General features: G+C 40.0%; 1 protein-coding gene across 1 annotated transcript in view; it reads right to left on the reverse strand.

The window, feature by feature from the left end:
- Window positions 1–24661, reverse strand: part of RELN (reelin) — a 432712-nt gene that overhangs the window by 261678 nt on the left and 146373 nt on the right. Inside the window, exon 4 of the mRNA XM_081101781.1 lies at window positions 906–976. Coding sequence (XP_080957907.1) covers window positions 906–976 — 71 coding nt within the window. The remainder of the gene's footprint in view (window positions 1–905; window positions 977–24661) is intronic.

Below are 24661 nucleotides of genomic sequence, written 5' to 3' on the forward strand. Positions count from 1 at the left end.
TATATTACTACAAATAATAAATGGTATCTTCTTATGCTTTTCAAAAAAAAACAATACAAATTTTCCTCAAAGTCCATTAGATTTTCTTTAGCAGATAGTAGAAATTTCCTTTAAACTCAATAATGTAACTCCTAAATTAATAAATTTCCCCAAAATATAAATCTGTAAGCAAAAAAATGGTAATATGCCTATGCTGACGGTGAAAAGGGCATCACATTTACAAAAACTGGCTCAAATATATCCATTGTCAAGATGCTTAAATAGAGAAAGAAATGTGTGCCTGAGAAACACTTGTATTTACTCTAACAACATTTTCTGAGTGGCTGTCACATGCCAGGTACAATGCCAGGCCCTGGGGAACCAAAGAGCACGGAGGCTTGGTTCCTGTACTTGAGGAGCTCGGTCTCTCAAAGGTGGCATCCATCACTTTTCAGAAGAAAATCCACGTGAAGTGGGAAATGCTACCTGAAGACGCAAAGTCAGGTGGCAGCGCGAGAGGTAGAGGGATCAACTCTGTGTGAAGGCATGGGTCCTGGCTTCCACCCTTCAGTGTGCATGTGTGTGTGTGTGTGTGTGTACACACATATGCATGTGCATCTGTCAGAGTTTGGTGTGGGTGAGAGCTGGAATGTGTATGAGGCCATCATAAAGCAGAATTACTAACTAATTCATTAGAAAACAAGTATGAAAAGATAATTTTTTCTTGTTTTTTTTTTGTTCACACGTAATATTTTTAAGTCCACAGATCTTTATCAATAATTAGTAATTATATGGTCTGAAGGGGTCAGTAATTCCAAAGCATCATGATCATGCAATATTAATGAAATACTTACTTAGCACATAGTACGTAGACCTACCATAAATAATTTTGACACAACCAACATGGAGAAGTAAAAGATTCTTACCTCCTTGTTCACACAACTGCTGGGCTAAAGCATCTTTGAAGATAATCTGGCCCCTGTGTGTTGCTGTAGCCCTGGAAATGAAAAGGAAAAGGTTAATCCAAGTCTTATAATAAGTTTGGTGATAACTTATGTATTTTTTAACTTTTAAAACCTTCATTATTCTGTGGACATGATTTTTTAAAACATTAGTACATCTGAACAATGAAAAAAATTAACAATAGAGTGAAGGCTTAAACTAAGGCACCTGGGTTATGAATTATCTTCTGGTTATACTTTGTAAAGCTATTGTACCATTTGTGGGCTTACTTTGAAAACCACAGATGTGAGCAAATCCTGGATAGAAGAAAAAGCATGGAAAAAGTGCTTGTTAAAATTTCTTCTTCAGCAGGCCTTGATATAAAATGTTTTCTGTAGCAATAATGATATTAACACTGGAAAAAGATGCTCTTAATGCACTTTTTGTCCTGAAATCAACAGTCACCATAACATATAGAGAGGTGAGAGGAGAATTATATTTTAAAGTATTTTTTAAAAGAGGGCTATTCGAAGTTTTCATAATTACAAAATCTGTGATAATAAAATATACCTTTACTGGGTCTAATTCACCATTTGAAGGAGATATGTATCTTTTACCTCCTCTAATCAGAGCTGTGCACATAGATTGGTAAAAAAATAATAATAATATCCTTGTAGCAGATGTGTTATTCAATGGCTATAATAGGAGCTGTCTTAACAAAGGAAGAATTATTTATGCTTTATATTCAAAGTGTTTTTCCTTAAAAATGGTTTTTCTGGCACAAAATGTATTATTGAAACAAATTCAAAACAGAAAATCATGTTGCTTTAATTTAAGAAACCTGATCTTTTCAATAACTAAAATATATTAACATTAAATCTCAACTTTATTCTAGACAAAACTATCCGAAGGCAAAAGTAATTTGATTCAACCATCACTTACTGAGGATGGGTTATGTGCAAGGCACTGTGCTTGGTCACAAGAAGGCAAAGTTTGGCCTCTGCATTTCCCCTCCACATGTGCACCACTCAGTCAACATCTTGTCCTTTGTGGGGCCAATGGGAGCTCATGGTCTCCATGTGGACATACCTTCCTCCTTCATGCTGCAGGCTTTTCTGATCTCTATCCCCCACTGAATTATTACTATCACCAGTATCAAGTCTCCTAGGACCCAGCTCTCAGAAAGTAATCTGATAAACTAATACATGTTGAAGTGTTAATGGGTGAAGTTGCTCCAAGCTAACATATTTCAGCAATGAAACTTAAAATATCATACTTTAGTGCACATGTACACACACACACACACACACACACACACACACACACACAATCGCGAGTCTGAATGGTGGAAGGGAGTCATAATTGGAGAGAAAAATCAGTGGCCAGCCTTCAACTCACACCATATGTAAAAGAGATAAGGGTAATCAGCCCTTGTTGTTAAATGTTAATCATTATCAAAATTGCTGATAAACAGATGCTACCTCTCCCTGTCTATATTCACATATGTTTATAGGTTTTGCTTTGCTCTTAGCAAGCTGAAGCTGAGGAAGATTAAATATAGGGCCAATCCAAGCTACAAGGATGGCCTGCAGACTCATCAATCATAGGTTTTACATCCAGAGGGAACATGTGAACTCGATTTACCTCAAAACATTTCATTGTTAAAATGGCAATCAAGTCAGGAGCATCTGAGCTCGCATACACTTCTAACAGCATAGAGATCAGAAATGTAGAATTTTAATTTGACATTTTCTTTGAAAGGGACATATTTTCTGAAACTACTAACCACCAGGTAAAGTCCTCTAATGTATAGTGCTTAAATAATTGTCCCTTTTAATTGTCTTCTGATTGTATCTGTATAGTATTCTTATTGTAATACTCGAGGCCAGGTGCATGGATTCGTGCACCGGTGGGGTCCCTTGGTGTGGCCGGCAATCCAACATTGCCTGCTGCTCCTGCCTGCTGCTCCTGCTCATCCCGGCCCTGCTGCACCTGCCGTGGGCTTGCGCCCAATCAGTTCCGAGCTGCGCTCGCCTTGAGCCCTGCCTCTGGCACCAGTTGGTCAGCTGAGCGGTGCTCCTACTGTGGGAGCACACTGACCACCAGGAGGTAGCTCCTGCATTGAGCGTCTGCCCCCTGGTGGTCAGTGCATGCCCTAGCAACCAGTCGTTTGATCACTTAGTCTTTTATATATAGAGATTTCTCCTTGTCATTATTCCAGTCTATGCTCTCCATAAACACAATGAGGCAAGAATATCTAGATAAAATTCAGAGGTTTTGCCTTTTCCCTGGTATCAGAGATATTCAAATATCTCAGTCACTGCACAGCACCTTATGAATAGTCCACTTTCTTGCTTTCCCTATTACTCAGGTTTCTCATATTTAGGATTTGTTGCTTTCATTCATGTTCTTATGCTACTCTGGTTCAATGAATAAATTTCTGAGAAACTAGAGAATAACTGAAACCAAGGAAACTTTTATTACCTAGTGAAAATTTCTTCAGCAGTGGTTCTCATTCTTCAAACAAATATTATGGAATTCCAATATATGATACAGAGAAGTCCTAGCTTTTGAAGTTGTTAGGTTCCCTTTCCTCATCCAGCATGCTTCCCATCACCCATTCCCCCAACTTCCTGGCGCACTTCTCTGGGACTCTCAGGGTTTTAGAGAGGCAGAGTTTGAGAACCACTGAACTAGTGTAACTCTTACAGCATATGAATCAGGAAACTGAGGCATAGTGAGGGCCTGCTCAGTGTCACACAAACAGTTAATGGCAGGTAGAAGCTGACTCCAGGTTTTGATTTCAAGCCTTGGATCCTTTCCTCTGCATCAGTAGTTTTCAAAATGTGTTCCATAGTGGTGCCCAGGGGTCTCCACGGGAGTCAGGGGAGGGGCAGCAAGGAGTGCTCCCGGCTTCATCAATTCAACCAGAGCACTGGGCCTTTACATGTCCTCATTATCTAATGTTTGAAGAAAAGGCTCCAGAGTTAGAGACTGACTTGCAGAGCATACCATGTGCTCAGTGTCATCATGTGAAATCTTCTGCATGGGAAAATCCAAAGGAGTAGTAATAATGTGACTGGTATACGTATATATAAACCTTATATATTGTTGTTACTATTATTATAACACTTCTTTGATGAATTGAAATTTACTCCCTGCTAGGCACTGTTGTAAGTTCTCCACATATATTAACTGAATCCTGACAACAGCCCTCCAAGGTAGATACCATTATCCCCATTTTCCTGGGACACAGAACTACTGTGTGATTTACCTAATGTCAGACACCTGGTGGTAAAGTCAGGATTCAGATCCACACAGAGTGTAGAATCCTTGTGTTTAACCATCACATTAAATTGTCATTGATCCGATTCATAAATTTGATGGTAGCCTTTAATCTCTTTCCAGGGGACAGCCTGCTTTATGGGCCTGATAGTCAAATTCACTTCTTCTCTGGCTTGTGCTCTCTATTCCAACCCTTTAGTCCATAGTTAAGCACTTTCATTTAACTTCTTTAGGACAAACTACTTTCCTGTTTCCATTTGGAACCTTGGTCACTTGGCCAGCAGTTCCCTGGAATTTATCTTTAAAAATATCATTTCCCTTGATCCCTTCTTCCACAGTGTTCAGTGAGTCCCTCAACTTCTAGTCAGCTCACTGCAGTCCCTGTGTCACTCTAACAGCCTGCAAGACCCCACACATCTCTTCTATTCTCTACCAAATTCAAGAGCACCGAATGCCAATCTCAGCCACACCACTGCCCAATCCCCATGGGGAAACAATGAGCATATTGAAAGATAATCATCACTTGCAGCATTTTCTTTTCTTTGTTTTTTCTTTATTGGTTAAGGTATTACATATGTGCCCTTATCCTCCCATTGCCAACCCCCCCAATCATGCCCTCACCCTCACCCCGTTGTGCATTTTCTTTACCAACCTTTTAAATCCTCAGATTTAAAGATAAAAATACCCAACTCTACAGGAGATGCATCATTAGAAATTTTTAGGGGCCTATAAATATGAATATTTAAAATAAAATGTATTGCCTGGCAGCATGGCTCAGTGGTCGAACATCGACCTATGAACTAGGAGGTCATGGTTCGATTCCCAGTTGGGGAACATGCCCGGGTTGCAGGCTTGATCCCCATTTAAATATGTGTATATTTAAATAAATACATAGTTTAAATATAAATATATGCATATACATTTAAATATAAATATTAAAATACATATTAAAATTTCCTAAAATCACAGTAACTCAGAGTTGAAAGACTAGAGGTCATGTCCTTCAAATATTTAACCCATAATATATTTTTATTTTCTTATAAAAATGAAAATGCACAGTTATTATATATAGTGACAGGCCTTATTTAATTTCAGAATTGTTATTTTATGTAATTTATAGCTCTCTTTTGGGGGCAGTCTATCAAATCTATGGTGCTAATAACTTGCACTGAATTTTCTATAATTAGCACTAATTTTTCAGAAGAGTTTTAAAAATATCCTCATTGTTCATTGTTCCAGAGAGTAGACCAAATTTCTTAAACAAGCTTCTAATAAGTACTTATCAACTTCTTGGGAGATGCATAGATTTCTAGAGCAAATTTGGCAACAAGAATCCCTATTAAATCAGTAATTTTAAAATCCCCTTGGGCTATTATAATCTATCATTTGAAAAGCTCTAAAGATTCTACCAAATAAAGAAAATTCATTATGATCAGTATATTCAGAGCTTAAAATAGACTTTGTTGTTATGACTTTTTGTTGTTGTTAATCCTCACACGAGGATATTTCCCACTGATTTTTAGAGAGAATGGAAGGGAGTGGGAGAGACAAAGAGAAACATTGATGTAAGAAAGACACATCAATTGATTGCCTCCCACAATCACCCTGACCAGGGCTGGGTATCCAGCCTGCAACCAAAGTATGTGCCTTTGACTGGAATTGAACCCAGGACCATTCAGTTCACAGGCTGACTCCCTATTCAATGAGCCAAACTGGCTAGGGCTTGTTGTTATGACTTCTAAAGAATATGCCCTATTCTAATTTTAACTGAACTCCTAGAGCAACTGTCTGCCCAAGCCATTTGAAAATTGAGTGTGACCATAACCAGTTTGGCTCAGTAGATAGAGCATCAGCCTGCAGACTGAAGGGTCCCAGGTTCGATTCTGGTCAAGGGCATATACCTTGGTTGCAAGCACATCCCCAGTAGCGGGTGTGCAGGAGGCAGCTGATCGATGTTTCCCTCTCATTGATGTTTCTAACTCTCTATCCCTCTCCCTTCCTCTCTGTAAAAAATCAAAAAAAAAAAAATATATATATATATAAAGAATTGAGTGTGTATTGTAGTAAGTGCTGAGCTCTGAGTCTCTGGAGTCAGAAATATCAACATTTGAACATAGTGAGCTGCCACTTATGAGCTATCTGACTTTTGCACAACTCCTTTAATCACTCTAGGCTTCAGATTCCCTATGACAATATGGGTAATAGTAATTATTATTATTTGAATATATGAATATTTACTCTTCAGATACAGTCTACCTAAATAGATTTCAAGCTTCTGGAATAGTAGGAATAGTTAATTAAAAAAACATTATCTCCCATAAGGCACCTGCCATAATGACTTGAACAAATGAGAAAAATCAAAACTATATTTTGAGGTTCACAGTTTGCTTCAAATGTGCCATATGGATATCCAGTTTACAAAAAAAGGAATAAAAAGTGGTTTTGATATAGTTGTTACCATGCCTACCCAAGTGTATTGTTTATTTTATGAAATGCTCACAGATTTACCTAAAGAATCATTTTTAAATTAAGGGCAATGTGCTTAACCTGCTGGGTTTCTTTTCCAGTCTTTCTTTCCTGCTTTACAAGTGAGGTCTGGTATGTTACTGTGCTTTGTCCATTCACAGTTGGAAGGATATTCATTAATCAGCAATCTGACGTTAATCTAGTGTAATATCAGCATGCCTGTGCTTAGGGACCCTCCAGGAAATGTTACTAAATATGTGGAACATGGGGAAAGAGAGAGGTAGTCTGAGTTTGGTAAATTTGATCTTCAAAGGAATCAATTCACTTGCAAAGATTCTTGTTTCCTTTTCATCTGCAAATTACTGTACTTAAAAAAAACGTCCTTGTTGGAAGTATTACATATGTCCTCCTTTCCCCCCATTGCCCTCTTCTAGCCTGCCATTGTTCCCCACCGCAGGCCTTCACCACCCTATTTTTTGTGTCCATGGGCTTGCATATATGCATGTAAGTTCTTTGGTTGATCTTTTCCCACCCACCCACCCTCCCCTGCCTTCCCTCTGAAACTCCACAGTCTGCATCCAGTATGTCTCTTCTTTGGAGAAATGTCTACGTATTAAGGTCCTCTGCCCATTTTTTAATCAGGTTGTTTGTTGGGGATTTTTTGATGTTAAGTTGTATGAGTTCCTTATATGCTTTGGATACTAACTCTTTGTGAGATGTATCATATGGGAATATCTTCCCACATTCAGTAGTTGCCTTTTTGTTTTGTTGATGGTTTCCTTTTCTATGCAAAAAACTTTTTAGTTTTATGTAGCCCTATTTGTTTATTTTCTCTTTTGTTTCCCTTGCCCAAGGAGATATATCCAAAACAATATTGGTAAGAACAATGCCAAAGAATTTATTCCCTATGTTTTCTTCTAGAGTTTTATGGTTTCAGGTCTTACATTTAAATTTTTATTTCATTTTGAGTTTGTTTTGTATATAGTATAAGAAAATCATCCAATTTTTTTTTTGCATGCATCTATCCAGTGTTCCCAACACCACTTATTAAAGAGACTATCTTTATTCCATTGTATATCCTTGCTTCCTTTGTAGTAGATTAATTGACCTAAAAGTGAGCATTTATTTCTGAGCTATTATTCTATTCTATTCTATTCTATTCTATTCTATTCTATTCTATTCTATCCTATTCTATCCTATCCTATCCTATTCTATTACATCCCATCCCATCCCATTCCATTCCATTGATCTACATATCTGTTTTTATGCCAATAACATACTATTTTGATTATTGTAGATTTATACTATATTTTGATATCAGGGAGCATGATACCTACTACTTTGTTATTCCTCAAAATTTCTTTGGCTATTCGGGGTCTTTTGAGGTTCCATATAAATTTTATGATTAGTTGTTCTAATTCTAAGAAGAATGTCACTGGTATTTTAATAAATATTGCATTAAATCTTTATATTGCTTTATATTATAAGATTTTTAAAGGCTAACTAATATTCCACTATGTAGCTATATCATATTTTCTTTATTATTGTTAAAATTTTTTATTTTTAATATTTTAAATAATTATGTAAGTTTTTCACCATATCTTTTATTTCCCCCTCCCCCACTTTATTGAGAGATAATTTCCTTTAAATTTTTCTAGTGTTTTCATGCTTAGAAATTCTTTCCCATTCTAAATTCAGTTAACAGATATTTGCATGCATTTGGGGGAAGTTTTTATATTCATCTGGACTTTATTTTAGTATAAAGGCATTCAGTAGGGATATAAATTTATTTTTTTCCATTTATTTAAAAATGTCCTTGCAAGATCCAAAATTCCTCAAAAAAAATTAGCAAACTGAATTTATCAATACATTAAAAAGATCATACATCATGATTAAGTGGGATTTCTTTCTCGGATGCAAGGTCAGTATACGTTTATCCACAAATAAATACATGTGATACACCACATAAACAAAATAAAGGATAAAAATGACAATCATATAAATAAATGCAGAAAAAGCATTTGATAAAATCTAGCACCCATTTAGGATAAAATCAACTCTTAGCAAAGTGGGAATAGAGAAAACATACCTCAACGTAATAAAGGCTATAAATGAAAAACCCAGAGCCAACATCATATTCAGTGGGCAAAAGCTAAAAGTTTCCTTTAAGATCAGGAACAAGATAGAGATGTCCGTTTTCACCATTCTTATTTAATACTAGAGGCCCGGTGCACAAAAATTTGTGCACTCGGGGGGTATGGGGGGGTCCCTCAGCCGGGCCTGTGCCCTCTCGCAGTCTGGGACCCCTCGGGAGATAACGACCTGCTGGCTTAGGCCTGCTCCCGGGTGGCAGAGGGCAGGCCCAATCCCTAGGTGCAGCCCCTGGTTGGGCTCAGAGCAGGGCCAATTGGGGAGTTGGGGCACTGCCCCCTGTCATGCACAGAGCAAGGCGAATCAGGGGGTTAGGGCACTGCCCCCTGTCACGCACACAGCAGGGCCCATCAGGGGGGTTGGGGCACTGCCCCCTGTCACGCACACAGCAGGGCCCATCAGGGGGGTTGGGGCTCCGTACCCTGTCATGCACAGAGCAGGGCCCATCACGGGGTTGGGGAGCTCCCCCTGTCACCCACAGAGCAGGGCCAATCAGGGGTTGGGGCGTCGCCACTGTAACACTCAGGGCAGGGCCGATGGGGAGGTTATGGCTCTACCCCGTCACACACAGAGCAGGGCCCGTGGGGGGGTGGGGGTGGGGCGTTGGGGCACCACCTTCTATCACCCACAGAGCAGGGCCGATCAGGGGGTTGGGGCACCGCCACTCTCACACTCAGGGCAGGGCCGATGGGGAGGTTATGGCTCTACCCCATCACACACAGAGCAGGGCCCGTGGGGGGGGGGGGGGTGGTTAGGGTGCCGCACCCTGTCACACACAGAGCTGCAAGGCGATCAGGGGGTTTGGGCGCTGCCCCCTGTCACGCTGACCCCAGTGCCAGGAGGCCTCACGGCTCCGCTGATCCCGGTGCTGGGAGCATATTACCCTTTTACTATATAGAATAGAGGCCTGGTGCACGGGTGGGGGCCGGCTGGTTTGCCCTGAAGGGTGTCCTGGATCAGGGTGGGGGTCCCCACTGGGGTGCCTGGCCAGCCTGGGTGAGTGGATGATGGCTGTTTGCAGCTGGTCACACACCCTTCAGGGTGGGGGTCCCCACTGGGGTGCCTGGCCAGCCTGGGTGAGGGAATGATGGCTGTTTGCAGCTGGTCACACACCCTTCAGGGTAGGGGTCCCCACTGGGGTGCCTGGCCAGTCTGGGTGAGGGGCTGAGGGCTGTTTTCAGGCTGGGGGTGACTGAAGCTCCCAACCGCTCCTTTTTTCCTTTTTTTTTTTTTTTTTATTCTGGGCCAGATTTAGCTTGAGGCTTGGCTCCAGCTCTTAGGCCTCCGCTGCTGAAAGTAGGTTTCTGGCCTTTGCATACAATGTTGCGATCCTGCTGGCTGAAGTCTGGCGGTATTTGTTACAATGTTTGAAACTGCAGGCTCAGAGGCCTGCAGCCGCAGGCGGGGAACGTTGGTTTCCTCCGTCACTGAGGCAAGCAAGCCTCATGTTAGTTTCAAGCTGCCTGGCTGCTGGTCGCCATCTTGGATGACAGTTAATTTGCATATCTCGCTGATTAGCCAATGAAAAGGGTAGCAGTCGTACACCAATTGCCATGTTTCTCTTTTATTAGTGTAGATAGTACTAAAAATCCTAGCCACAACAATCAGGCAAAAAGAAGAAATAAAAGGCATCCAAATTAGAAAGGAAGAAGTAAAACTGTCCATATTTGTGGATGAAATGACACTATTTATAGAGTCCTCTAAGGATTCCACAAAAAAAAAAAACTTATTAGAACTGATCAATGAGTTCATTAAAGTAGCAGGATACAAAATAGATATTCAAAATCAGTTACATCTTTATACTCCAATGATGAACTATCAAAAAGGGAAACTCAGAAAACAATCCCATTTAAAATTACATAAAAATTTAATCAAATACCTAGGAATAAATTTAACCAAAGATATAAAAGACCTGTCCTCAGAACATTATAGACACTGAAGAAAGAAACTGAAGAAGATATAAAGAAGTGGGAGCATATACCGTGTTCACAGATAGAAGAATTAACATCATTAAAATGTCCATACCACCCCCAAACAACCTATAGACTCAATGCAATCTCTATCAAGATACCAATGGCATCTTTCACAGAACTGGAGTAAATAATCCACGAAAGACCCTGAATAGCCACAGCAATCTTGAGAAAGAGGAAAAAAGTTGGAGGTATAACACTACCTGATATCAAACCATACTACAAGGCTATCCTAATCAAAACAGCATGAAAACAGACACATATCAATGGGACAGAATAAGGAGCCAGAAACAAACCCATGCTTATATGGTCAATTAATACAGGGTAGGGCTAAAGAAGGTTTACAGTCGTGAGTACACAAGACACAGAGTTTCTGTATGACCCAGCAATTCCACTTTTAAGTATATATACCCTGCAGAACTGAAAACATATGCTCACAGAAAAAACATAAACACAAGTGTTGCTAGGAGCGTTATTCGTAACAGGCAAAGTGGAAACAACCCAAAGGTCCCTCAATGGATGGCTAAATTGTAGTACATCCATACAAGGAAATACCATCCTATGTAATAAAAGACAAAAAGGGTAATTGACTGTACCTTCGCTATGCTTCCCATTGGCTAATCAGGGCGATATGCAAATTAACTGCCAAGAAAGATGGCGGTTAACACACACACACACACACACACACACACACACGGGACACCTGCTCCAAGCCTCTGCTGCCATCAGTAGGATGGCCATCAGTAGGACATCCACTGAGGAGGGCTCTCGGACTGAGGGGCAGGCTGGGCTGAGGGAACCCCACCCCCCAGTGCAAAAGTTTCGTGCACCGGGCCTCTAATTCTATATAATAAAAGGCTAATAGGCAAATTGACCAAATGGCAGAATAACTGGTCGCAATGATGTGCACTGACTACCAGGAGGCAGACGCTCAATGCAGGAGCTGCCCCCTGGTGCTCAGTGCGTTCCCACAGGGGAAGCGCTGTTCAGCCAGAAGTGGGGCTCATGGCTGGTGAGCGCAGCAGCAGTGGCGGGAGCCTCTCCCACCTCTGCGGTAGCGCTAAGGATGTCAGACTCCCCTAAGCTGGCAGTCAGACATCCCCTGAGGGCTCCCAGACTGCAAGAGGGCTCAGGCCCAGCTGAGGGAACCCCCCACCCAAGTGCACAAATTTCATGTGCTGGGCCTCTAGTTCAGCCGTAAGTAGGAATGAAGTACTGTTCATGCTATAACACAAACCTTTCGAGAATGAACCTTGAAAACATGATAAGTTTAAAAAGCCAGTCACAAAAGCCTACATGTTGTATGATTCCACTTATATGTAATGTCCAGAACAGGCAAATCCATGGACACAAGAAGTAGATTAGTCATTCTCAGGGAAATTGGAGGTGACTACTAATGGATGCAGGGTGTCTTTTTGGGGTGATGAAAATATTCTGACATTTTGGTGATGATTGCACAACTCTGTAAATTTTCTAAACACTGAATTGTATACTTAGAGGCAAATTTTATGGTATGTATCTCAATGAAGCTGTTATTAAAAAATAAAACTGAAATATATTCTAGAAGGCTGTAGATAACCTAATGGTTGATAGACATATATCATTATTAAGGACATTATTAAAGACGCATAATCATTATTAAGATGTGAATTGGGTATACCTCTTTTTTCTTGAGGTTAAATTTAAAATAGACAAAAAGAAGTGTTTTAAGGCTTGAAATATCCAGAAAACAGAGCTTAATTAGTATTTTTTTAATACTGCCATTCGTCAATGCTTTATTAAAAAGAATGTAGTAGGTAGCCTCAAACTGCAACCGAATTTCAATTAAACCAAAGTTTCATTTCTGCATCTTATGCAACTTTAAGCACAGGCAGAGAGTAATTTTCCTTTTGTGTAAGTAGTGCTTCTCTTACCTGCCTAAGGGTGCATTTAGATGAAAGAAAACACATTAAATTATTGATGTAATGATTAATTGAAAGTCCCCTTAAACTATCCAGCATATTTATAGCATAGCACTTTGGCCCTCTGCAGGCAAAACTACAACTCTTACAAGTACATGCAAAAGCAGTTATGTGTGCCTTTTTGTTTTTAAATAAATTACAGTATTGAAATAACAAGACCAAATGCTTAGGATGCTGTCTAGGTGAAAGCTGATTTTTTTTTTTCTGTACACGCTTCACCTAGAAATACACGCCCTTGGGTTAACACAGAAGCATACTCAGTCGATGCCAGTATTGCTTCCAGTGCTGCTGTGTTGCTAGAGAGAGTGTCCAAGGGGGATTCTTGATGATATCACCAGTTCTGTCACCAGTGAGCCCGATTTTGGAATCGCACAACTTTCAGCACAAGTCTAAGAAGAACCATTTACCAGCTAATAAAAAACAGACAGTGGACACATGAGAAATACGAAACTTCCCACCAAGGATAACACTCAGGCAGGTGCATTTTCAGGGAAAGACATGGGAATGTGAGATAGAAACAGGCAGCAAGAGCAGCAGGACAAGTAACCATTTGGCCAGATGGATAATATGTTTTGTGTGAAGGGTGTTCAAAAGGCAAATTCTAAACCATTCAGACTAGTGATCCTAGAAAGGGGAAGCTTTACAAATATATAGTGTGCCAGGCCCCAGTCTCAGCCAATTTATTCAGAATCTCTGGGCACGGGGCTCAGGCACGCAAGATGCTACTTGTAGTCAGGCTTGGAAACGACTGGTCTGAACAGATACACCACTATTACTTGTTTCCCCGTGACTCAGGATGCTTCATCCTCCCTCTTGGCAACATCTTCCACTCTGGTTACAACCACCGCTATCAGCAGGCTGTTTTAGTCCTTTCTCCAACCAAAAACCCATTCGTGAAAATTAAAAGTTTATTCTGTTGGTCCTTCATGGGGATTGCCCCGCCTTCCCCCTTGATGTGTCACTGTACTTAGTAGATAAGAATCGCATGGATATTTAACTCCCACTAACAACAACAACAAAAAACCAGAAAAAGTAATTTTCAGTGAGGTGGGATTCTCCTATTTACCTAAAGGGATGTTGTATGACATAATGCATTTTCCGAGATGGTTCTGGTCGAGTCATTCACAAGCTGGTGTATAGGAAGGATTTCTCAACCTCAGCACTAATGATATTGGAGCTGGATAATTCTTTGGTGTTGGGGGCTGTCTTGTGCTTTACAGAACGTTTAGCAGCATCCCTGGTCTCTACTAGATGTCAGGTATGACAACAAAAAATGTCTCCAGACTCTGTCAAATGTTCCCCGGGAATAAAGGCAAAATTGCCCCTGGTTGAGAATCACTGGTATATAATAGGTTTGTAAGTACTCAGCCCATATCAAAATTACAGTATTTGCACTGAACCTTCTGTTTACCACATTGAATACCACATTTATACTACGAAAAATATTTCAGATTTGGCTCATGTCTAGCAGTTTAATTATACATAATACCCCCTAATGCCAAGAGCATTTCCTATTGAAGTCAGTTTCTATGGATCAGTCATAACCAGCTTCCTGCATTGCTTTGGGCAAAGGAGGAAAGATCCCCACACACACATTCTGCAGCAGATATCTGCATAAATGGTCCCTGCCGGCTCAAGCTAAGTCTCCGCTTCAGGAAAGTTGTGTTGCCTGACTCACATTTTTTGTGAGTTCACTCTATGACTAACAAGCCCTTGGGGCTGGGAAAGTTGAAAGGTTTTTGTTAAAAAGATCTTTCCTGGAATTCCACACAATGGTATTAGAGAAAACCCACTGTGGATAAATGGGAGTTGATGAAAATATAAGGTACAAATATTCAAAGTCAAGAATTTATCACTAAGACCAGGGATTCACTAACAGAGCAAAGGAGACTGAGTCAATTAATCACAAAATTAGGCATTTTAGAGTTGGATTATATGCTTCATGATTTTTTTTTCTCCCTTTTGCTGGGAAGACATGAACAAATCATCCAGTTTCAGGAGCGTAGCTAAAAGAGAGCCTTTATTGCAAACAAAGGCCGAGGAACAGTGAGTTAAAAGTGAAAAGTGAGTCATGGAAAATGAATATTTTAAAATTCCTTTGGAATTACAAGGCACAGACCATGACTAATAGCATAAAAATGACGGCCCATATTTACAATTTTCCCCCAGAAAACGTACACTGTTTGAATTACATTCTGGATAAAGTAGCAACAAGGAATGCCATTTGACAGAGCTTGGGCATTCATTCTCCGCCTGCAAATATTCCATTTTTGTACAATGCTAAAGAAATCACATTTTCATTTTTCGGTAGTTCATTATGGCTCACCGCTGTAGAACTGCCAAACCAGTCAATTTGTATAAATAATAGAACAAGCTTCTATTGTCTCTCAGTCTTACACAGTGCCAACTAGTTGGTCTACCTTTTCCAAGAGGGAAATCGTGTTTCTAAACTCTTTATCTAATTTTAATGTTCCTGGAGTTATTCTTTTGGAACACTGAACTGAATGTATATACTCAAGCACTTATTGCTTAAATTAAGTTATAAAGACCACTGATTTCCATGTTTCCATTAAAGAACAAACCCTATGTGAGTATTTAAAAGCCCGGTGAATCTGTTTTCCTTCTGATCTTGTAAAACAGTAGCAATTTAGTGATCTTGTTTTTTCTAAATTACTCATCTCCTAGCACATCAATTAATATTTGCCTAATTCAGATTTCTGGAATCAATCAACCTTCCCTAAAAAGGAAAAAAAAAAATGGCTGTGTGCTTCTGGGTTTGCAAATTTAAATCTCAGCCTGTTTTTTGTTTGTTTGTTTTTTGTCTTTCAGCATTACTTATAGCAGTGAGAAGAATAGATACAATCTTCTTACCCTGAATACAATTCATATCATACAAAATTTACGAAACAGAAATATTCACTGGTTAAATATGCTAAGCGTTTGTAGACAGTAAATGGGTATATAGCTACAGAGTCATCCTTACATACCTATATGGTGTGACCCACATGCCTGCAATTCTTAATTGGAGATTTATTCCTTTGAAAAGTAACTGATCTCTTTTTCAGGTCCTTTTGCTACTTTAAATGTTTTATTTGGGAATGATTTTAGATTTAACAAGAAAAGTTGCCAAAACAGCATTAGAGCGTTCCCACACACCCTTCACTCAGCTTCCCCTAATGGTAACTCCTCACACAACCACGGTACATGTGTCAATACTAAGGAATTAACACTCAGATTTTACCAGTGTTTCAGATAATGTCCTCCCCCTGCCGCATAAGGATCCGCTCCAGGACACCATGTCACATTTAGCAAGACCCCTTTTGTAAACACAAAAATTTCCAGGCAGTATAATTTATTAAATTACCAGCCAACCCTATTATGAACTCATTTATTACATCAATTTTCTTCTGGAAGGAAAAGATAAGGGCAGCATAAAAATCCTGGGCATGCGAGGGTCTATAAAGGAATTGTGAAGGGAAGGAAATGCTGCCAAGAAAGGAGGCAACAAATCAAAGCCAAAGACATTCCATTTTGCCTGGGGCAGGCCCTGTGCTGCTGTGTGCAATTAGCTTCCTCAATTACTACATCTGACAAACTAATTTTCATTTGAGAGAAAACAACAAATCATTAATTATGCTAATAAGTCACAGATGAGAATCCTTGTGTGTGGCTTCTACATGCACTGTGATTTGTGCCCTTGGACAGCCTTTCTGGTTCCCGTGTGAGGACATCTCTGATCGCCCACCCCTGGACCCCACAATTCCCTGCCTCTGTAGAACCAATTCTGAACCAGCACTGCTGTCAGGTATACCTCTCTGCGATGCCCTTAGTAGCTTACTGTCTTGTTCCGACAGCTACTTGAAAGCGAGGATGTATCTTAAGAAGCAATAAAGTGTTGTGATTAAGAGCATGTGCTTAGAAATCACAATTAAGTTTAAATGTAGCTACCATTTAATAGTATTGGCCTTGGGTAAGTTAAATAACCTCCCTAAGTTGCAGTTTATTCATGTGTAAACCAGGGGCAATAATAGGGCTTAGATGATCCCCATGAATATGGCTTGGAGGCGTACAGTCATCCTGGCGCCCATAAAGTCAATCTTCTCTCTGTTCTTAAACTAATCCTAGAGTCAGGAAGGACAAAGGACATTATGTTGGTCCTGTCATCCAGGGAGATTTAGAATTTAGCTGCCTCTTCAAATGTGGATCTTGGGGATCAACCATGATTCTTGAGACCCTATGTCTCTCCTTCATTGCCAGGCAGATCTGAGACCCTTTCCCCACAGGGACATCCCTAGGGAGCTCCTTTCTCCCTTCCACACTGTCTCAGCGGACTTCAGACTTCTACCTAGGTACCTGCTCCCAAGGCCTCCTGGTTATAATGCCAGGCACTATTCTAGGCGCTGGGGAGAAAGCAGTGAACAAAAAATGTTTTCTGCTCTCAAGAAGGTTATATCATAGTCACCCCCAACTAGAGCTCCAAACAAAACCACCCTCTCTCTCTAGGTTCCCAGCGTCGGCTGTCCAGATTTGTCACTGGGTTCCAATTAAGAAAAACTCCAATGTCAGTGTCCCCTGCCGGGCCCAGAGCCTCTAGCCATTCTCTGTCATAGGGTCCATTTCCTGAGCATTAGTGGCAGGCAGACCTCTCCCCTCTTTCTACCTGCCTTTCACAGGTCATAGGTTGCCGTGACCACCACACCTAGCAACAGAGTTGCAATTTACAAGAGCAATAAAAACATCCACGGGTTACAACCTTAACAGTAATAACAAACTAAAATCATGTCAGAATTATCCACCTTAAGTAACTGGTTTATAGATTCAAATACTCCAGTTTCCTTCATCCTTAAGTGGGAATCACATAGCTGAGGATATTCCTTTTCAAATCACGCCCTGTCTACTAACAGTATGTGTTTTTATGAGTAGATCTGGTTATATAGGAAGCAACTATATTTAGAACAATGGCAAATTTCTATTGTTCATCAAAATGTGCCTCTGTGAGGGGAGACCAGTGCTCCATAGTACATGCTGCTCTATCATTATTCCTTCATCAACCTATCACATTTACAGCCTAAGGCCTGCTTTCAGTTCTAACAACCTAATCATTTCCTACCTCAGGACATTTGCATAAGCTGTGCAATTATTTTGGGGGGAGGAATTCTCTTCCATAGAGCAACTCCTAGTCATCCCTGAGGTCTCATCTTGAATGTCTTCCTAGGAGAGGCCTTCATTATCTTCTAGACTAAATCAAATTCCTTATTGTATCTGCTCATTATAGCTTTCACTTCTCCATGTCATTTGTCATAATTATAATTATTTTGTTTGTGGGAAGTATAGTACAGTGATCAAGATCATGAGCTCTGGAATATGAACACCTTAGTTTAAATCTGATTACTTATTGGGGTAAATCACATAAATAAATGACTTAATTGCTGTGTGCCTCACCAATAATAGTACCTAGCTCATAGAGTTGTGACGAAGATTTAAAGAAATTATTCACATAAAACACTGGCCTGGTATACAATAAGCTCGCAGGTATGGTAGCCACAATAATCTGTAATAATAAAAGCATAATATGCTAATTAGACAGGACAGCCAAACGACCTTTCGGACATCCTTCTGGATGACCTTCCGGACAAAGCCAGGGCTGTGAGGGCCGAGCCCCTTGCACTAATTTTGTGCATCAGGCCTCTTGTTATAATAATAATAAAAATACAGGTTCTATGACAGGGACCACTTCTTTGTTCACCAATGCATATTTCTGGGGCTTGGCATAATTCATGGCACATAGTAGGTGGTCAATACATATCTGCTGATTTTACTGAATGAATGAGAAACAAAGTAAATACAAGTCAGGTTTCCTTTTGGTCCACGTTTGCAGTTTAGAGAAAATGTTGTCTGTGTATGACATTAAGAATACAAAGGCAAGAGCATATGAGAGATCAGTAACTTTCACAAATTCAGAGGGAAAAGAAATAACAGAAACAATTTACCAAATTCAAAATTCAGCCACACATTCTCAAAAAATTTTGTAGAGAAAAAAACATTCAAAAATTATTAAGTGCTAAAATTATCATTTACAGTAACAAAGTACAATTAAGATATGACCAAATAAATAAAAATAAAATTGATATTTGCCTTATAACATATGCTATGCATACATTCCTGAAAAGATGAGGGCATTCAAATATTAAGTGAACAAAAGGAGATTGCTAGTTAATGAACTACTATTTTAGAAGAATCCTCTAATTAGTCTTTTCCTATAAATTTGGATTTTCACATATAGGATTTAGTTTTAGACCAAGGTTCACAAGAATTTAAGTTAATTTAAATATAGACATGTTATAAAAGTCACATAAATTCAAGATACCCAAATGTGAAATTTGGAGAAGCATTTTGCTTAGCAGTAAAAAATAATGTTAGTGCTGTGCATTAAATCCCTAGGAAAATAAACTAGGCTTCTAAGTACCGGTATAATTGCAAGTCTCCTTATGAAATCAGAGTGCCAGTCCCATTTAAAGGCTTGGATTGGCTTCAGGGATAAGTATATAATGACATCTGAAATATCCAAGCAGGGATTTAAAAAGTGTACCTTCCATATAAAATGTAGATACAAGAATTCTTGCAATTCTTGTTTTACCAACTAAAGCAGAGACAAAGACTCCAAAGTAATCAAGGTCACAATATAAAACTATTTTAAGAATGCTGGCACTTTTTGAAATGAAGTAAACCAACAGCATTTGTTTCACAGGGTATCCTATAAGGTGTTACTTTCATATTTCCAATCACTACATAGGATGAACATTCCCAGGCCTTATTTTTAAGTGAATTTAAATTTGGAATTACCCACATAGGTAAATAAAAACCAAAGTTTTGAGTCTATCTTATGAGTCAAGAATAAGCTCACTTTTCCCCTAAAATACTTCCTAGCTTTATGATTGCAGTACCAAAATACTCCATCTTCATTCCTACTCAAACTCATATTTTATAAACACATTCCCAATTGTTGTTTTTAACCTGCCATTTCAATAAAGGTATTTATCTTTTGTTCATACTAATGTACTCACAATGATGATTAAAACACTTTAATACATCTAGCACTTTTAAATACATATTAACTCTTTCTTATTTAATTCATACCTTCACTTAATGTTTCTTCATTAATATACTTAATGTTCTTTCTTTATGTAATAAACTCTTAAAGGTTGGGAGATCAGGTGATTAACACAGTATCTATATATATAAAAGCCGAAGCAACCGGCCAACAGGCCCACTGGCTGATAGCTATGATGTGCACTGACCACCAGGGAGCAGATGCTCAATGCAGGAGCGGAAACCACAGGCATGGAAACATAGAACAGACTGATGAATCTCAGCAGGAAGGGGAGAGGGGAAAGGGTGGGAAGAGATTAACCAAAGATCTTATGTGCATACTAGAGGCCCGGTGCACAGATTCGTGCACCGGTGAGGTCCCTTGGCCTGGCCTGCGGGGATCAGGCTGAAACCGGCTCTCCGACATCCCCAAGGGGTCTTAAATTGCGAGAGGGCGCAGGCCAGGCTAAGGGACCCAACTGGTGCACGAATCCATGCATCGGGCCTCTAGTCTACACTAATAAAAGAGAAACATGCAAATTGGTGTCACTCCGCTACACCCACCAGGCAATCAGAATGACTATGCAAATTAATCCAACAAAGATGGTGGTTAATTTGCATACGCCTGCACGGAGTGAAGACCGAAGACTGAAAACTAAAGACTGAAGAGGCTTGGCTTCTCTGCAGCTGCAGCGGAAAAGCCGAGCCTCGCTGTGGCCAAACCAAAGGCCTGGGTTCCAGGTGCCGGAGGAAAACCGGTGTCAGCAGCGAGGGGAAGGAAGGCCTATTGCGCGAATCTTCGTGCAATGGGCTTCTAGTCCTATCAAATAATAGACAAACATGGTAATTAACCGTACCTCCGACATGCTTCCCACTGGCTAATCAGGGTGATATGCAAATTAACTGCCAACCAAGATGGTGGCCAGCAGCCAGGCAGCTGAAGCAAACAGGAGGCTTTCTTGCTCCAATGAAGGAGGAAGCCAGGGTTCCCTGCCCACTGCTGCTGGGCTCTGAGCTTCAGTCTAAGAAACAATGTTGCAATTATAGAAGCTAAACAATCCCGAGAAACCTGCTTTGAGCCAGCCGGGCCTCAGAGCTGTAGTTGCAACAGTGGTTCAATTATAGAAGCTAAACAAAGCCCAGTTACCTGCTTTCAGCAGCCAAGGTCTCAGAGCTGGAGCTGAGCCTCAGAGCTAAAGCTGGTTCTCAGCTCCAGTGACAGCCATAGAAGGTAAATAAATCTCAGAATAAAAAACAAAAATAAAAAAAGAAGAGGTTGGGAGCTTCAGTCACCCGCCAGCCTGAAAACGGCCCTCAGCCCCTCACCCAGACTGGCCAGGCACCCCAGTGGGGACCCCCACCCTGAAGGGGGTGTGACCAGCTGCAAACAGCCATCATCCCCTCATCCAGACTGGCCAGGCACCCAAGCAGGACCCCCACCCTGATCCGGGACACCCTTCATGGAAAACCAGCTGGCCCCCACCTGTGCACCAGGCTTCTATCCTATATAGTAACAGGGTAATATGCAAACTGACCCCAACAGCAGAAAGACTGGGAATGACTGGTCACTATGACACACACTGACCACCAGGGGGCAGACGCTCAATGCAGGAGCTGCCCTCTGGTGGTCAGGGCACTCTCACATGGGAGGAGCTCTGCTCAGCTACAAGCTAGGTTGATGGCTGCCAGTACAGCGGTGGTGGTGGGAGCCTCTCTTGCCTCCTCAGCAGCACTAAGGATGTCTGACTGCAGTTTAGGCCTGCTCCCCGCTGGCAAGTGGACATCCCCCGAGGGCTGCCGGGCTGCCAGAGGGATGTCTGATTGCTATCTTAGGCCCAATCCCCCGGGGAGCGGGCCTAAGCCAGCAGGTGGTCATCTCCTGAGGGGTCCCAGACTGTGAGAGGGCACAGGCCGGACTGAGGGACCCCCTCCCCACCGAATGCACAAATTTTTGTGTACCAGACCTCTAGTTATATAATAAAAGACCTCAACAAAGTGATGATAATTGAAAATTTATAAGACTAAGTCCATGATTTTGCCTAGCATTCCAATGGTTGGTTCAAGAAATGCTCTTTGGCACCCTCTAAGTAAAAAGCTTCATGCTATGTTCTATGGGGAATAGATACCAAGCCTTGCTTTCAAATTGCTTAGAGATTGCAGCTCAATATCTGGCTTCTAAGGCCAAAAGAAACTTAGAGACATATAAAAATTCTCAGGCACTTCTGCACATTATAATGGGTGAAGATCTGTATGAGACTTGATGACAACCCTGAGTCTTACATTTCCAGGACAACAGAAACTGTCAAGGTTATAGATCTTAGGATGCTGTCATTTTTTTTCTTCTGCTCTTCTCCTAGCAACAGATGCGGTTACAGAAAATGCTTTAAAAATTGGGGTTCATTAGCTATTTTAAAAGGTGAAAAAATTTATAAAGGATGAAAATTGCACCCAAAAATATCTCAAGGCTATGAAAACCACTGAGAATCTTTGAGTTCTGTGTTTAAGATCTTAAAATAATGTGTAATCAGAAAGGAGATCTCCATCACATAATGAGCTTCACTCTTGCCGAGGGAGAAAGCCTATTACACACGCCCATTTGTGTCCCCTGTTTGTAGGCGGAAACATTTCCTATCGAAGGAATATTTTTAAAGGATTCATATCTTATCTTTGAGACTTGTATTTGTTTATTGACAATTTTACAAAAGTTTGGGGTTAAGAAAAAGGTTATTTCAAAAACATATAAGATTTATTTGATTCAGTTTGGGGTTAAGAGAAAGGTTATTTCAAGGACAAATGAGAATTATTCTAAATTATGTCTAGATAACAAAGCCAAAATATGAGGAGAAATCTCAAATTTCATCTGAAGTTGCTGGATATCTTTTCTATTTCAAATAGAATGGCACTGAATAGTAAGTAGTCTGAAAAGAAAACCATAATTTATGCTCTGAATCTTTGACAAATTAGGAATAGTGCCTGTTACACTATGCAGGTCACAGCCTGTCAGGTAAGCATTTCTTACTGTGTGGCAGAGACAATGCATACATTAACTATGTAAATGTGAAATCTACACACAATTTCCAGGTTAGATTATATTTGAAGAATATGGTCATAAATAATGTGTGGTAATACCAAGCCTGATTCTGCAATGTCTGTGCGCCCACAAATTATTTATAAGGAATGCAAAACAAATCTTTTAGATAGATCTAATGAACTAATGTATGATATCACTAGGAATTAATGTAGAAAGAAGTAATAGGTTATTTCTTGCTAACAAATGAAACTCCTAAATCTTAAATATTAGTTACAAAAATGAGTTAGAAAACAGATTTCTCAAGTTATTTAATGTGGGGTGGCTTTTCATTATGTTTTTCTCTCCTTCCTTTTCTACATATCACATCCAGCCAAGATATTTTTAAGTTGGGGAACAAATAAATGATCAGGGATAAATGATGTGCAATTGTTGCTGATCAGCAAATCTAGCAGGGACTTGGTTTTCATGAAATAATTTAAAAGTACCAACCATGTATCTAATGCATCTTCCTTCAGGTTGAGTAAAAAACAAAAAACAAAACATGTCACTGTCAAGAAATAATTCAAGGTCTAAAAAAGACAATTAGTCTCTACTCTCAGTTTTGCCACTACACGGTCTGGGTGGATGAAGCTGAGCAAGTGGTATAACTTGCCTCCAAGCTCCATTCTTTATCTGTAAAATGGGAACAATAGCTGGTCTGCCTAGCTCATAGGTTGACATGAGGATCAAATAAGGCAACAGATATGAAACTGTTTTGTAAGCTATAGAAGAATCAGTATATGCAGAGAATAAAAATTTGATTTCCTAATAGTCAATGCTTTTTTAACCAATTCTAGATATATGAATATGCATGGCATGTGAATACATATGTGTAAGCATATACACAGGTAAAAGCATAAAAGGGCAATTGTATATGCTGCCAGCTTTTGTAAGACTTTCATCAATATTTGAACTCTGCCTTCATTTTCAATGTTCTATTCCTCTGATCTATTTAAAACAACGTGCCAGGGTATGTGTTAGAGGAAGGAGTGGGTATAAATATACGTCCTCCTGCATATGCCAGCCAACTTCCAGCGAGTTGGATTTTAATCTAAGGGTTCTCAATTAGCTATTGATCTGATGATGGATGAATCTTGGGGGCGGGGGGGGGGGGTTGACAATTATTCACATTTTCCTGGTTCATAGGCTCTTTCAGTTTACCAAAGTGTGCTATAATTGGCCACACTGACACCTTTAAAATGAAGAGTTAGCCAAAATGGCTGACTTTTACTTAAGGGACATGTGGGTATGGTCACAGTGGTGTCCAGAAAAATGTTGGCTAAGCAAGGAGAGGCTAGAAGGGACAATGAATGCTTCCCCAAGGGCCTTTCTCATCAGCTACTCCCTGGGAATAAACACTGACCCACTATGGTTTAGAAAAAAATTTTTCAGCTCTAAAGAGAAAATATGTGGAAGAGAACATGTGGATTTTGAGTTGCTTAGTAAGGAGAAATCAAGGTTTTACATCTGCAAGGAATTTTTATCCATTTTGAAAAAAACCAAGGTCTATTTGATGGTAAGGAATATATAGTATGTATTTTTTCAAATTTTTAAATAAAGCCATGCTTAATTTTTCAAGTGAGGAGGACATAATACTACAATATATATTCAGAAGTGAGGAAGAATCCAACATTTCATTAGCATCTGAAATAAGTGCTAGATAACTGGGGGACCTATTATAGTGGAGAGAGGAAAGAAGGGACTTCAGTTTAGTCCACTGTTAAAGTCATAATCCTTGGTATTAAGGG

This window comes from Myotis nattereri (genome assembly GCF_964212035.1).
Source record: "Myotis nattereri genome assembly, chromosome: 11".
Taxonomy (NCBI): Eukaryota; Metazoa; Chordata; class Mammalia; order Chiroptera; family Vespertilionidae; genus Myotis; species Myotis nattereri.